The sequence below is a fragment of the Penicillium canariense genome (assembly GCF_028826845.1).
Source record: "Penicillium canariense strain IBT 26290 chromosome Unknown utg000001l_segment0_segment0, whole genome shotgun sequence".
NCBI lineage: Eukaryota > Fungi > Ascomycota > Eurotiomycetes > Eurotiales > Aspergillaceae > Penicillium > Penicillium canariense.
Window position 1 is genome coordinate 757,354 of NW_026622728.1, and position 15,565 is coordinate 772,918.

Consider the following 15,565-nt stretch of genomic DNA (forward strand, 5'->3'; position numbering starts at 1 on the left):
TTTGCCTTGTCCACGAAACTCTGTATTCTCGTATCTGCTATAATGCGTTCGCATGCAAGCCCTGGAACTATCTTCGTAGAATCGAGTTAACAGCAATAGATACGTTCCTGCTACCTAGATAGGACCGACAGGCAAGCAGTAGGTTGAGACATTCATATTGGGTCTACATCGGGTTCCTGCCGACGAAAAAGTTAAGAGATTTCCTTCGTGGTCCAGTTATCTCGTCAAGCACTGATCAAAGCAGCATCATGATCATCACTCATCACATCGTGGAAATCATACACGAAGGCAACTTGCAAGGCATAATTACCCCGTACAAGCAGCAGCCGAGCTCCTCAATTTCTCCTGCCACCATTCCTTCCACTTTAGGACCCGCTCCTCGCGCCTCGCTTCCTCGGCCGCAAACACAACGGCATGGCTTTGAACTGCCTCCTCGAGCGTACACCCGATAAACCGCGCCTGTGCAGTTTCGACATCCAGCCCGCTATTCATCACGGCGTCGACAGCCTTCACATACTGGCCCGCAAGGCCGTAGTCCCCCCCACCATGCGACTCGGCTCTCTCAGGAGGTGGACGCGGTACGTCAATAGTAGTCGTCTCCGCGGACGCAAAGTTATAGATCGAAATCCTGCTGCTATCATACTCGATCTCACCGGTGGTCCCGTACACACGACCACGGCGCTCGCACTGCTTCTCCGTCGGGGCAATCATATGGAACGTCGCCGTCTTCGCGAGCCGCTTCGGCGCAGCCTCCTCGTCGTCCCACGCAAGCATCACAACCTGGTCGTCGCACACGTTGTTGTCCGCCTCGTACACGCACCGCCCATACCACGGCCGCGCAGCAACATCCGCGTCCGCCTCAGCACGAACATCGTAGTCCTCGCGCAGCCGGGAAAGCAGATGCTCCTCCGCAGCCGCCGCCCCTTGCACCTGGTACACATCCTCGATATCCGGGCATACGATATCAACCGGCCAAGTACGATGCCCCTTCGCCAGGTGCCGATCCTGATAGATCCGCACCGCACTGTAGCTGCACTCTCGCTCGGCGGGGCACGAGACGCAATTCGTCGCGTCGCCTGCCGCAACGGGCTTCCTGGCGCGTCGGAACTGCGTCAACGAGCCGGCTGACGAGATCGACCGCGGGAAATGCGACTGGTAGCCTGCGGCCCGCGCGCCCTCCAGCGAGGCCGGGGAGCATAGTAGCCACAGGATGAAATCGATGTCGTGACAGGACTTGGTGAGCAGCGAGCCGTCGCCGGCGGGCGTCTCGCGCCGCCAGTTGCCGCGCACGTAGCTGTGCGAAAAGTGCCACCAGCCGACAGGCTCGGTGTGCTCGAGCGCGACGATGTCGCCGATAATGCGGTCGCTCAGGAGAAGCTTGCGGAGGAGTATGTTGTGCGGGCTGTAGCGGAGGACGTGTCCGATGGAGAAGATTGTTGTTGGAGGCCGTGGTCGTTCGTCGGTCCCTTGGGGCGGCTGGAGCGTCCGGTAGACGGCGAGACAGTCGGCTAGCGAGAGGGCGAGTGGTTTCTCGCAGAGGATGTGTAATTGTAGCGGCGCAATGGCTTGGATGATTCCGACGTGGGTGTCGTCCAAGGTGCAGATGAAAACTCCGTCCACGCCTGTGGGAGTTGTGGCCTGCGAAGTGCCGGAGCCGTCGTTGTCGCCGTTGGTCTTCTTGCGCCGCTCAAATTCCCAACGCAGCCAGTCTCTCCAGTCTGCAAATTCTTGGCCTTCCCTTGGAGACCCTTCTGTACCCCATATATATTTCCGTCCGAATTCACGTCGTTTGAAATCGTGCGGCTCGGCGACGGCGTGGACAACGCCAGGCGTGGTGGTTGCTACGGCGCGGGCGTAGGCATTACCGCGAGAACCGGCGCCAATGACGAGAAATCGGGGGGCTCTTCGTCCAGTAGAATTCGATGAGCTGAGAGTGCTGACTGGGATATCTGCTGGAGAAAGCTGGGGTTCTTTCATGATGCTGGGATGAAGTCGGAAAGCGCTCAGTGCTAAAGCGTGCGCGCTGAGGCTATCCTCTCTCCAATATCGTTGGTTTTGGGACTTAGGGATGGTCCTTCGCCCAGATCAATTTGCGAATAGTGAGATCGAAGAAAGCGAGGGAGTATTGTTCCTTCTTAATAGGGGCTCGAGAATAATGAGGTTGCACTGGTGGGGTGTTGCATGCGGGGAACGAACATATCAGCAGCATCGGGGCCGTCCCAATTGGCTGTAGATCAAGTATATCACCTCCGGGCTTCACCCCCCTTCCTCGTATTTGAATGATAGTATCTTCCCTTGAACGACAAGTTTGCGGTAGAAGGCAGAGTGATATTCTCTCGAATCTAATATTGCTATCTAGCGAACGCCTCTTTGAAGATATCGAGACTACCAAAGTCAGGGGTATCTCCACTTACCCAAAATTCAATTTAAGCTAGAAGAGGGGGAAAAGATCATTGTATCGTCCGATTTCCAAAAGCTAAGATCCTAAACAAGAAGGGGTAAATTATTAGCAGATGATCGGCGCAATCCATAATCCAAAGAGGACCGGCATCCTCTAATTGTACTAAGATCTTGAGGTCATGATGTCATTCGGACCATTTAGACCTTCCTCTCCATGCGATCATCCATGGATGGCGATAGCGCCCAAGCAAGCTCGGAGTACCTGCTGACTGCTATGATTTGACTCGGGTTATAAATTCCTACGCCGACCCAACTGAAGGAATATGCGAAACACTCCGAGCACGACATGTCCACCTGCACGGTTTCGGCTAATAGCCCCAACTTTTTGACCGATGAGACCTTACAAGAGGCCTACGAACTTGATCTACAGTCACAAAATGGTGAACATATCCGATTTGGCGAGCTTGTGGCGGGAAAGGGGGACTCAGTAACCACAATTGTCGTTTTCGGTGCGTGGCTTCGGTTTGTAGTTCTTCGAATCTGGCGCCTGATCATACCTTCATACGCTAACTTCCGAATTCCAGTGCGCCATTTCTTCTGCCTCTATGAGCAAGGCTATGTCAGAACGCTTGCTCGACAACTCAGCGAGTCCCTCCTTGACACGATCCCAGCCAGCGCCAAACCAGCCCAGGTAATCATCATTGGGTGCGGAGACCACACCCTTATAGGGCCATACATGGAAGAAACATCCGACGCATTCCCCATCTACAGCGACCCGTCTGAGAGGTTATACGACCAACTACTTATGAAGAGAGCCTGGAAAGGATTTACTGATCCTCCACCCTATGCACCTGGATCACTCTACAGCGCTTTCGGGAAGTGTCTCAAGCAAATGTGGAAGCGGGGGTGGGCGGGGCTGAAAGGCGGGCCTTGGAGCCAACAGGGAGGTGAATGGATCTTTCAACGGGGGAAGCTTCGGTATGCACATCGAATGGAGGGCGCGAATGACCATCTCACGGCGGACCAATTGTTCAATATCTTGAAGACGGGCCAAGAGAAGGACTGCTCTTCATTCCTTGAAACGTCATCTCGGAGCCGTGACGAAACGGAGGAAGGATCTCAGGGTACAACATCCTGAAAAGCATACAGGATGATAGAGAAGAAAATATGCAATGGACACCGTGTACAGTTAGTTCTCAATATTCCACTGCGTAGTAGATAAAGTCCTTTCTCACCCTTAACTATTATATCTCTTGACTCTCACCCAGTACCCATCGCCGCTGGCAACCACCAGAGCCAAAAGTTGCTTCTCTTGACCAATTGGTTCCCTAAATGCCTTGCCTTCGGTCATTCCGATGGTCTCAAATGTCTGCAGCAGTCTGGTTAAGGTGTAACCAGCATCGAGAGTGCACAGTTTTGGACCTAGGCACACACGAGGTCCCATCCAACTTCCTTCCAGGAACCATTTTCCTACCTCTCACGACGAAAATTTGTCGGCCTACTACTGACTTCCTTCATAGACAAATTTAAGCCCAACGAAAAGTGACCGCATCGGGGCGAATGATGATGCTAACAAATGCTGGAAACAGCGAGACAAGAGTTGACGAAGACATTCAAATTTGTGACAAAAATTGTTTTGAATTCAAAGGATCAGCTCAAAGCCACGTCTGTCGCAGAAAAAGATGCAAGCCGCGGAGATTGAAGCTGATCGAGATGACTTGGGGGGGCGGGTGGAAAGAGGGCAGTCCAAGGTGAGCATTGGATTTGTATAGAGTTCGAGAATCTGATTCTTTATTTTCCTGGACTATTTATTCCTGTTTCATTGTTTGGTTCGACTACCTTATTTGATCTTTTTTAATCGTTGTGAATATACAAGAATGCAGTTGCTTATTTTGCAGTAGTATCTAAAGTTTCGCCAATTTTTCCCCATAAGCATCGCCCACTCATATATTCAACAGCGTACTTTGATTGATAGCGCCACCGTACTTTCCTACCCTTCAGTTTTTGTGTCACTGGAATCCTCACTCCGCACTTCCTTCCGATCAAAAATCCTGGAAACCTCCTCCAGCGATCTCCCCTTCGTCTCCGGAAAGAGGAAATACACTGTTGCCAAAAACCACATCAAGCATCCCACATAGACAAGATAGTACTTCCACTGCATTGCTGAAAATGCAAGCGGATTTACATACTGATTGAAGAAGCATGCAACAGCATCCGTTGACAGCGTGATGGCCATACCCTTTGCCCGAAGCGGAAATGGCAGGATCTCAGCAGGATAGGCAATGAATAAAGGCGAATATGCGAGGTTGAAGCCGGAAAAGAAGAGGAAGATCATAGGAACCACGGCCAGACCGGCAGCTGCTATGTGCTTCTCCTGGAAAAGGCCTGCCACGATTGTCATAATGGAAAGGAAGACGAGCATAATCATTGTTCCTAAGAGCCAAAGAATGCGCCGACCATATCGCTCGGAGGCAACGGCGCCTCCTGCAGAGAGAAATAGATTCCAGACTTGCAAGCCCAAGTTGACTGCTGCTTGATCTGCTGCGCGAGTTACCCCGACCGATGCCAGAATGGGGGCCAAGTAGTATGATATAATGCCTGCGTTTAATCAGCCGATATCCTGAAGTTTGTGAGATAGCGTTCATACCGTTCCCAGCCCATTCCTGCATAAGACCAACCATGACACAAATCACTACACGATGTATATCACCTTTGGACGAGAAGAATGAGCTCCAGTTGCTTGGCTCCAGGGCCTCGACGCTGATGGTATTGCATATCTGATGGAACTCGTGCTGAACCAGCTCATCATGTTTATCGCCATTTGCATGGTATTTGGCCAGCATTGCAAGAGCCTCGTCATGTCTTCCCTTGGAAACCAACCAACGAGGACTCTCGGGCACAATGAATAGACCCACTAGCTGGGCCAACGGAAAACAGGCTTGAAGGAGACAAGGGACCCGCCATGACCAGCTGTTACTCACAGCCAGCGTTGCGAAGCATATACCAGCCGATGCAATTGATCCGATGGACCAACACGCATTATACAGGGCTGTTGCTGTTTGTCGTTGGCGTGGATGGGCAATCTCCGTTGCCAGTAGTGGTGCCGCGGTCTGGGCGGTCCCCACGCCGGCGCCAGCAAGGACTCGGCAACCGAAAAAGACCCAGTGGTTTTGTACAGTGACCTGTATGACGGAGGAGACAATCACCAAGCAGCATCCTACACCAACGCACCACTTCCGGCCCAATCTATCCGCCATATAGGATGCTGGTGTGAAGGCAAAAAAAGCGCCCAAAGAGGTCGCAGCGATCAGGAGACCGATGATACTAGGTTTCAAGCCGCCGTAAATCATGGAAACTATACAATGACAAGTGTTCAGTACCTTAATCTCTTTCAGATTACTTCAGACGAAACCATACATTCGGGCAACACAAGCAAACCGTTGAACAGACTCCCATTATACCCCGTCCCAGCCGAGGACGCGAACATGAACGCAATCCCAAGGTTCAGCTTCCGCAGACCCCGATCCTTGATCCATTTCGGGTGCGTATTGTTCGGAAGAATCTTTAGTGCCTCCACCGGTGTAGTTGAATCTGTAGTCAGCGGCATGGTGATCTGTTGAGTTAGCTACCTCGACCTCGAGGCCCCGATGTTCATCACAAGAGTAATATACGAAATCAGAAGCTCTGCTTTTAGGTTCTAATAAGCTTTATATTGGATGGAGCTCTACGGACAAATCCTGCGGAACAAGGGATTACCCACATTCTTGCCATTTCTGCCCGCGAAACCTCCCCAGCGGCGTGGTCAAGCGGTGATCTAAAAGCGCGGAGAATGAAGGGAGGAATGGATAAGCTGGTCGGTCCTTGTGCAAGAAACGGCGACCAATAAAATGGTGAGTGGCCAGGAAAGTAAGTGCCCCCATGACACTATGTCACTTAGTAAAGCAGGAAATGATCGAGGTTGCTGGCCGTGACGAACTATATCAGATTCACCCGAGCTATGCAGCCCTAGTTATTCCTCCCCATAGTCGTCGCCCTCCCCCGCCAGCGAGGCATACCGGTTCCCCAGTCCACAGAATCCCTCGCACTGGTCCCCAACCTCCCGGTTCTTCTCGAGGATCTCCTCCAAGCTCCAAGCGATCCTCTCGGCGCCAAGTCTGGCTCCTTCAAGATTTGGTGCGCCAGGTCCCAGTCGTAGACCCCCTAGTCGCCCCGTGATGTAGAGAGGCACATCTTCCCGCCACATGAGATCATCTGTGAGACAAGGAAATCCCTCCTTGACTTCGATAGGAAACTGATCATTAATATTACTCAAGATTGGCATTTCGCGGACGTCAGAGCGTGCTCCGGTCGCGAAGTAGATGTAGTCGATTGGGGGCAGATTCGGGATCGGTGGGTCGGTAGTTAGGGCCCACGTCCGAGTTTCTGGGTTATAGCTATGAGAAGTAACTTCCGTGCGTGTGTGAATAGACGCTCGGTGGTTTGCGACGTGTTGCTTAACGATTCTCGTGTAGCGAGGGGTGATGCTACCTCCATTGCGAGCGGTCTTCATCATCTCGAGGCGCTCTGTTTCCAGAATACACATCAGACGAAAACAGCATCTTTAGTCTCATCCTCATATATCAAGATCGCTTACCTTCATCGGTATCGGCTGACCAAAAGGCTGCTTTCTCCCAATTCTTGTATTTTCCCATCCACTGCAAACCAATATCGAAATGCTTGACTATGCGTACCCATTAACCAGAGTCTCCGGTGCACATTCTTCAACCATACACTCACCTTTGTATTCGGAACGCATCAAGAACCAGACTTTGGTAACGCCCTTTCGCACGGCCATATCAACAATCTGGGCTGATGATAGTCCACCTCCGACAACGACCACATTGGTCTGCTCTCTCTGCTGGATCTTACTTCGTACATTGGGACTCGGGAAGGTCCTGATTTCCATGCTGTGGCAGCAAGCATCGGCCCCTTCTGTTTCATTTGAGGGCTTCCAGGGGAAGATCTTTTGTATTCCAGCGCCACCGGCACCCACTGCAAGCACAACGGCTCGGCTATAGAACTTCTGCCCGGTCGAAGTAGTAAGCGTGAAGACTTTGGAGTTCGGGGCTACAACCTCTAAATTGCCGGGTAGGTAATCGTAGCTGATGTCTGTGACCTCTTGCTTGAGGATCTGGCCAGCTTCATTCAGGCCGTATCGTTCGATGATGGAGGCGCAGTAATCGGCGAAGAGATCGGTTGAGGGCGAGAAGTAGTCTTTGCGATCGCGCTCATCGATTTCAACGCCCAAGGTCCTATATACGATGGGACAATGAGTGCTGCTTGAACCATCTGTGGTCGCAAAAGGACAATTTCCAGTCGCAGAAAAAAAGAAGGGGGGAACCGCCACTTACTGGGGTTTTCCACTCTGCCGTCTCTTCTTTTTCTTATGCTTGCTCATTTCCTTCCCAACACACCCCGAAATCTCCCACAAATCCTTCTCTCTTCCAACCTCTTGCGTATAGGCCAACATACCATCCCGGTCGCCAGGATCAACATGGAAGAACATCGGGCTCCTCAGTTGCTTGATTTCCAAGGTCCGAAACGCGTTGTTCCACCGCTGCAACCACTGATCCCCTGTCCCATCCAAAACCAGCGTCGAGATAGATGCTGCAGATGATGTCGAAGAGTCCGAGGAAAGCGACGGTACTGATGAGGCAGAGTCGGTAGACCCCCGGCGTGCTGAAACAGCCCCCCCATCTTCGTAGGGGCAAGTCCTCTGTCCGCGATTCCACTTTTCCGCCCGCACGCCGTTTTTCTTGCAGCGGCCTGCTTGCACAAGGTTCATCTTGCCAGTGTGCTTTTTGATCCAGTGGTACCGCTGGTGCTCCTCGTCAGTGAACACCGCTGAGGGCGTTTGTTCGTGAAGACGAGCAGCGACGGCTAGGCCGCAAGGTCCGGCGCCGACAATGATAACATCGTGGATGTCGCTCGCTGGGGTCAAGTTGGCGGACATCTTGACTGGATCGACGAACACTAATTGTACACCAATATTTACACACTATGAAATTACATGGAGGTCTCTACCCCTTTATAAGTATGCAGCCGACCGGGTCGTCTTACCGTCTTCTGCAATGTCCTCGGTGTACTTGGCCATCGAGGTACTCTTTCCCCAAGGTCCTTAGGGCTGATGTGACACGATGAATGCCGCAAGAGGAAATCTCCCTACCCCACAGCAGTAAACGCTGATCTGAGCGCCGATTGGGAGCTGTCAGGGTTTTGAGGACCTTGGGAGAGGTTCACCTTGCTCATGGGGCATGTGCTCGATAGACCCTCTAGAATACATGATTAAGCTTCAAAAAGTCGTAGCAATAGCTAATATATGATGTAGAAGTTTAACCAAAGGTTGTAGATGGCTTGTCGAGGAGATATACAGGCTGGCGCGAACGATGCGAGAAGACATCCAAAGTAGTGGTACATGGAAAATCCATAGGTCAGAGAAGACAATCATGTAACTCAAAGCATTACATTACTGTCAAAAGGCCAGAAAACCACTCGCCAATGGGGAATCCCAAAAAAACCAGCCATAGCCACCATGAAAAAGCCACAAACAGACACAATCCAAACGCAATCCCACCGGACCAAACTGAAGACAAAAAATCAAGTTAAACACCGAAAATCAAACAAAAAATAACCTGATCATGGAAAGAAAATTTACTCCAGCCCAAGCCAAAATGCTCCATGCCTTACGCCTCTCCATGCCAATCAAACACCCATTTATTTATGCCACTTCTTCGACTTGCTCTCCACAGCCCTCGCCCTCGCCGCACCACCCCCTTCTCTGCGATGCCACGCATCGCCAGGCCAAACCCAGCCACGCACACGCTTCGCATCACGGCGCTCGCCAATCTGCGGCTCGGGAATCCATTTATCTTTGGGCTCGGGCAGGATTCGCTGCCGCGTGAGCGCGCCCGGCCCGCCCACGTTGAGGTGGGCGGACGGCTGGTCGGGTAGTGGGACAGACTTGGACAGCATGAGGAGGAAGTACAAAGCCAGGCTCGCCGTCATCGGGGCCGTGAATCCCTCGTCGTCCTCAGGCGTCGGCGAATCATGCTGAAAATGAACCGATGACGCGTGCGAGGAGGACGAGAACGACCGCACGCTGATAGGCGTTGCAAGAGGCGGCGCGTCGCGGGATCCCGGGTGTGACTGGGAAGCGGCTGTTTTGAGGGGAATCGGCGCGGCGATCTCGAGGAAGCCGAAGTAGGGCACGTCGTCTCCGGCGTCGCAGCCGGCGCGCACGCAGACAAGCTCGATCTCTGTGATGATGAAGCCGTAGCGGCAGGAGTGCTCGCGCATGCAGCGCTGTAGGTGCGCCAGCCCGTTGAGGTACTCGACGCGCCGGTGTGGCGCCTCGTTCCGCATGCCGGAGTTCCAGCGATCGAAGCTCTTGACTATGCCAACGAGGCGGCCGCGTGGGAGGCCGGCGCTTGTGCGCTCGGTGTCTGTGGCATAGTTGGCGAGGAAGTGCGGGTGGCCGTGGTTCTTGTGGCCGGTGTGCCGCATGTCTGGAGCGGCGTAGAGCTGGAGATGCTCGGTGCCCTGGGAAACGGCCAATGCGGCATTGACGCGCGGTGCATAGAGATCCCTGATCAGGCTGACCAGGGCAGGCTCGGATTCGGGCCCCAAGCGTCCGGGGACAACGCCCACTGGAGGTGCGAGAGAGCTCGGGATTTCTGTTTTGAGGAGCTGTGTGAGGCCGCGGATGGAGTCGAAGGTTGGGATTGAGAAAGAGGTCCAGCTGCGGAGGTTGCGGATATCCCACCAGAAATAGTCGTGCATGCCCCGAGTGGGAACAACGCTCACGTTCCGGACGAGGTTGATCGCTTGCGTGGGGGAGGTGAGGTATGACAGCAAGTTGGTAGATGGGGGTGCCAGATCTTCCCGGGGGCTGAGCAGCGCAACAGGCGATTGCTGGGCTACAGGTGTCTGGTTGTAGTTGTACGGGGGCGTTGGCACCGTCAATGGATTTGGAGGTCGTACAGGGGCTTGTTGCGGCACCTCTGCTGTCGGCTGTTGAGAATACGACTGAACAACAATGTTCGGGGTGATTGGGGTCACTGGTGTAGCTGGTGTGTTTGGCATTGTTTGTGCCTGCATTTGCGGGACATACTTGGGGAGATGCCGATAGGTGGGATATCCATACCGGTTCAGGGTAGCTTCATCAATGCTGGATGTCGACACTGAGCGGACGTGGCCTCCACCAGCTTTGCGCTTGTGGGAATGATTGATGGTCACTGGAGAAGACAAGGCAGAGGAGCTGCCATGACCAGTGGTGATGATGGGCGAAAGCGAAGATGCTAGGGCTAAGCGGTTTGAGACATCTACCCCGTTGCGCTGAAGGGGTGGCCGGCTAGGATAAGGCACAAAGCCCGGTGGATTCCGCGTGTTGGATAAGACCCGTCGATGCCGCATGGGGCCGCCGGCAGACACGGGTTCGATTACGACATCTTGAGGCCGGATCTTGGGTAGAAGAGCCGGGCCATGGTGATGCCGAGTAGGCGAGGTGGTCGGGCTGGTGTTGCCCGTCATCGTCGACCATGGAGACGAATCATTGGAGTAAATGGATGAGTTGGACGCATTACGACTATGTCCTGACCCAATATGCACTTCAAGAGGCATACCCGGTGGAGTCCTCGGTTGATAATGAGCGTATCCGAGGGACATCATCATGGAAGAGGGTGGCGAGGGTGTAGGGTGTTCTGAATTGGGTCCACCGTCTGCTGAGATAGGAAGTACCAGCTTCCCGGCGTCCAAGGTCACAAAGAGGAAAGTAACGAATGTAGATCAAGGTCAATGTCGAGGACCAGAGCAGGGTCGTTCAGATCAAAACACCTTGTGCGAGAAGAAACAAGGACATGATCCAGAAGCGAGAAGGTTTGGATATTAAATGCTCTTCAACAAGGCAAGTTTTCAAAACAGCCAAGTTATGGAGTGATATATAAACAAAGAGCCGTAGCCAGGCCCACTGACGAACCCAAGCCGATCTGGATAACCTGAAACATGGAGTAGCACTCCATCGTGACGCCAGCGGAGGCTCGAATTCTTTTTTTGGGATCCTGGCTCCGATCCGAGGAACACCTGCCCACGCGATGAAACGCGAAACTGCCGACCATTATGCCTGAGGTCGTGCGACAGGGCAGAAATTAGGTATTGAAACTCCGGCTAGGGGCTCTGCTCTGGGGATAGTGCGGTTTCAGCGGACAGTCGCGCGTTAAGGTGTTGCTATATTTTGCATCAACTTCGACGACATTCTTCAGATTCCTTGTTGGGTTTAGCGGCCTGCAGCGTGAGTGAACGCTTCTATATTCAGCAACAATTAGGTCGCAATTCCTGGGAAATTAGTGGCCTCGCCGGCCAAAGACCGGTCTCCCGGTGGGAGCGCCATGCCTCAGGAATCGCCAGATGGGCGGTTAGAGTGGAAGGCAAGTTAAAAATAGTTCGGCGTGTGCTGTGACAGTGCATCGAGCCATGTGGATGCAGCTCAGTCGTCTATGAGAGGTGGAAAAGAAATAACATATGGGGGAGGAAGGGGGGGGGGTTTGATCCGAGGCGTTCGCGGAGTCGCGGAGGGAGTGTGATATCCAGGGTTCGGCGGCTACAGCTGTACGCCAAGTCTCAAGTACGCGCCGGGCGATCGGCGTCACGCACTTGACCTTCCTGAGACGAATGTCCCATAATCCCATAATTAGCAGACAATCACGTCGCTCGCGTATGAGGATTTCGGGCTAATTGCTCCAGAAAAAGAAAGGAGAGTAGAAAGAAAAATAATAAGCCCATGCACGTACCATCGGTTGAGTTTCTTGGCCTTCAGCCTAAAGTAGGCTGGATGCAGCTTATCTCATCCTGTTCATCTTTGCCAGACGGGGAGCAAGATAACATAAGCCAATTAAAGTCACAGTAAAAAAAACAAGTAGAAAAAACAGAATATGCTGTCCTCTCAAAGATTACCACGCCAGCGTTCACATAGTAATATTTCCACTTCTCATCTAGAGCATGTCAAGCATCCGCAAGTGTTCGATCTGATATCCTATGTAAAAGGTAGAGCCGGTTGTTTTATTCCGTGTAGTGTAGACTATTCGGTTCTTCCAATGCTAATAGACTGTTGCTTCTGCACAAACCCCACGGTGGTACCACGTTGCGGCATCGAAATATCCGCTTGAACAACGGAAGATCGGGGTTCCGATGAGCCATGTATTTTTATCAACCTGTTTGATGGAAGACCTTCGCGAGTCCCTTGGTGCAATGCGTGGCTGTGACTAGGGTACTATGCCCCCCTCGATAAATCTGATCTTATGATGCAGAGATAAATAGAGGAGTGAGTTGGAATCTGGAAGCTACGGGAATGTAGAGCGAGATATTGACACATGTTCATATTACCCATGAAATTTGTAGTTTGGAGTCCTGCCAAGAATGGGCGAGGATGCAGCTTATCTCATCACGTTCATCTTCGCCAAGAGGCGAGAAAAATAGCACAAGCCATTAGAAATCACAGTAGTAAAAAGTAAAGATAAGGAAAAGAAAATATTAGCAAAGGTCGGGGCCCTTGCATGGTCTATACCGAAGCAGAAACGCAAAAAAACGCTCGGGGGAATCTTGTCTGGAACCGTCTAAACAAGGGTCATATCCAACGGCAAAAGAAATGGAACGGAACAGCACTGCTGTCGTTTTCTATGCCTTGATCTCGTACTTGCGGCGGAACATGTCGTCGACCTCGGTGAGGTAGTAAGTACCCTTCTGCAGAGTCTCGACGCTGCCAGTGGGCTTGAAGTTCTTCTTCAGGTGGGCGTGCTCGCGCAGCTTGCACATGTCGTCGTAGGCCTGGGGGGCCAGGATGGTGCGGGAGTCCAGGCGGTTCTTGAGGTCCAGCTTCTCAACCATCTGGGAGACATCACCGACGATCTTGGCGCTGAACATGGAGGAGGCCAGGCCACTGCCGTAGGAGAACAGAGCGATGCGCTTGGGCTCACTCGGGGAGAAATCGACGTGGCTCAGCAGGCTGGCCAGGCCGGCGTAGACGGTAGCAGTGTACATGTTACCGCACAGGGTAGCAACTTGGAGACCGGGTTGCACGCGCTCGGCGAAGCGCTTCTTGGTGAGACCCATGAAGGTCTTCTCGACGGCCTTGTCGCTCAGCGAGGCGGCGTAGTCGAGATCGCGCAGCTCAGGGGCGACCTCCGCGAAGGCGGGGTGGGAGGGGTTGGTCAGGAAGTCGTTGTAGAGCATACGGCCGTAGGACTTCTGGACCAGCTTGCAGGTGGGAGCATGGTACAGGATGTAGTCGAAGTGGTCCAGAGGGGTCTGGGACTCGACGGCAGCACCGTTGGTGCCGTTCTGGTTGGCCTTGAGGACCTTCTCGCGGGCGTGGTAGGCCTTGTAGCAAGCATCGACGGCCTCGGTGTAGCACTTGAGAGAGTGCTGGCCATCAACCACGGGGTACTCGCTAGTGAGGTCAGGCTTGTAGAAGTCGTAGGCGTGGGTGAGGTAGGAGCCACGGAGACCGGGCTCGATGACAATAGGGGCGTCGGGGCCAATCAGCATGGCAACGCAGCCAGCACCACCAGTGGGGCGGGCAGCACCCTTGGCGTACAGGGCAATGTCACCGCAGACCACGATGGCGTCCCGGCCGTCCCAGGCAGAGGACTCGAGCCAGTTGAGGCTGTTGAAGACGGCGTTGGTGCCACCGTAGCAAGCGTTGACGGTGTCAATACCCTCAATGTTGGTGTTACCGTGAGGAGCAAACAGTTGCATCAGCACGGACTTGACAGACTTGGACTTGTCCAGGAGGGTCTCAGTGCCGACCTCGAGGCGGCCAACAGACTTGGGGTCGATGTTGTACTTGTTCATGAGGGAGGAGAGAGTGGTGAGGCACATGGAGTAGATGTCTGTAGGAGCGCCAAATGTTAACGTCTTCTCCATCAATGCCTATTCTCTTGCCATTGGTAGTACATACCCTCACGGTCGTCGCAGAAGCTCATCTTGGTCTGGCCGAGCCCAATGGTGTACTTGCCGGCACTGACGCCATCGTACTGCTCCAACTCGGCCTGATCAACGCACTGAAGGGGGAGAAGAAAGTCAGTATTAAGCATCTCAGGGGCGTCTGATTTCAGGGGCCACTCACCTGAGTGGGGAAGTAGACCTCAATGGCCTTGATGCCGATGTTCTGGGGGCGGACAGACATGGTGGGGGAGGGGTGAATATTTGGTTTGGAGAGGGACGGGTCGCAACAACACAACACAGTCAGAGAACAGATGGGGAGGGAGATAGTGAAGAAGAGAGGAATGCAAAGAGAGGGGATTATTTGTACAAGGAATGGGAGTATCAACGGGCGCCGCCCGAGCAATTAAAAGGAAAAGGAGGTTGTTGTGTACTCGGATCTACCGTGTACGATCAGTCACCGTCACTGTTTTTTTCTGCGGTGGGGAACCCAAGCAGACTGACGGCTGATCTTCCTTTAAGCCGAACGAATCTCAGTTGCAGACTTCGCAGTCCAGAAGTACTGAGTACTCCAGAGCGAACTCGAAGGGGAGAATCCCCAGTTGATTTATAGTTGACGAAGGCTTCGGATTCGAGCGCAGAGGGGAATCCCCGCCTGGTCTCGTGCCTCCAGCTGCCTTGGTCGTCACCCCAACTTAAAACTCCAGTTGAACATTGACGGAAGGTACCGATTGTACAGATAGTAACAGATAGTAACAGATGGTAACAGATGGTAATTGAGGCCAACGACGCTGCAGCAGGCCGCGCTGTACATCTCCTCCTGCAGTAGTGTGTCTAATTCCTTCTGGTGCGTTGGCCTGTTGCTCTTCACCGCCTGCTTCTTCTTCCTCCCCGACAGCGGCCGGTCTGAAGTCTACCCCTTTCCAGTTGCCGTCCTCGATGTATATTTTATACTCCTGTCCTCTGTTTTGATGTATACTCCGTATTCAGGTTGAAGTAGTACTGTACGCTTCCTGGGACGGTCCCTTGCTGCCTAACCTGTGTATATCTCGCTTCGTGTTGATGGGACCTGTCTGTCTACCCTTGCGGGATCTTTCAAGGGCCAGTACTGACCTACGCCATACTCGCTCCCCGCTTCCAAGGCAGATGGAGTCTCTTATGGCCCTTCCGTACTGCAGACGCTGACGGCGTG

The 15,565-nt window shown here is 53.1% G+C and overlaps 6 protein-coding genes across 6 annotated transcripts; 1 reads left to right on the forward strand and 5 right to left on the reverse strand.

Moving 5' to 3' along the window:
* Positions 1-306: 306 nt before the first annotated feature.
* N7482_000255 (Gfo/Idh/MocA family protein) lies at positions 307-1,977 on the reverse strand (the record flags this gene model as incomplete). Its single annotated transcript, XM_056682380.1, has 1 exon — positions 307-1,977. One exon carries the CDS (start codon positions 1,975-1,977, stop codon positions 307-309), a length of 1,671 nt encoding a protein of 556 aa, XP_056545986.1.
* Positions 1,978-2,746: 769 nt separating this feature from the next.
* Positions 2,747-3,538, forward strand: N7482_000256 (peroxiredoxin-like family protein; the record flags this gene model as incomplete). Its single annotated transcript, XM_056682381.1, has 2 exons — positions 2,747-2,909; positions 2,985-3,538. 2 exons carry the CDS (start codon positions 2,747-2,749, stop codon positions 3,536-3,538), a joined length of 717 nt encoding a protein of 238 aa, XP_056545987.1.
* An 852-nt stretch (positions 3,539-4,390) lies between these two features.
* Positions 4,391-6,007, reverse strand: N7482_000257 (uncharacterized protein; the record flags this gene model as incomplete). Its single annotated transcript, XM_056682382.1, has 3 exons — positions 4,391-4,998; positions 5,048-5,755; positions 5,818-6,007. 3 exons carry the CDS (start codon positions 6,005-6,007, stop codon positions 4,391-4,393), a joined length of 1,506 nt encoding a protein of 501 aa, XP_056545988.1.
* Positions 6,008-6,409: 402 nt separating this feature from the next.
* Positions 6,410-8,533, reverse strand: N7482_000258 (FAD binding domain protein; the record flags this gene model as incomplete). The annotated part of the gene is made up of 5 exons (XM_056682383.1): positions 6,410-6,963; positions 7,034-7,120; positions 7,177-7,691; positions 7,791-8,412; positions 8,500-8,533. 5 exons carry the CDS (start codon positions 8,531-8,533, stop codon positions 6,410-6,412), a joined length of 1,812 nt encoding a protein of 603 aa, XP_056545989.1.
* Positions 8,534-9,153: 620 nt separating this feature from the next.
* N7482_000259 (uncharacterized protein) lies at positions 9,154-10,968 on the reverse strand (the record flags this gene model as incomplete). The annotated part of the gene is made up of 1 exon (XM_056682384.1): positions 9,154-10,968. The coding sequence occupies one exon, from the start codon at positions 10,966-10,968 to the stop codon at positions 9,154-9,156; it is 1,815 nt and encodes a 604-aa protein (XP_056545990.1).
* Positions 10,969-13,107: 2,139 nt separating this feature from the next.
* erg13 (hydroxymethylglutaryl-CoA synthase) lies at positions 13,108-14,617 on the reverse strand (the record flags this gene model as incomplete). The annotated part of the gene is made up of 3 exons (XM_056682385.1): positions 13,108-14,321; positions 14,390-14,492; positions 14,558-14,617. 3 exons carry the CDS (start codon positions 14,615-14,617, stop codon positions 13,108-13,110), a joined length of 1,377 nt encoding a protein of 458 aa, XP_056545991.1.
* Between the last annotated feature and the right edge of the window lie 948 nt (positions 14,618-15,565).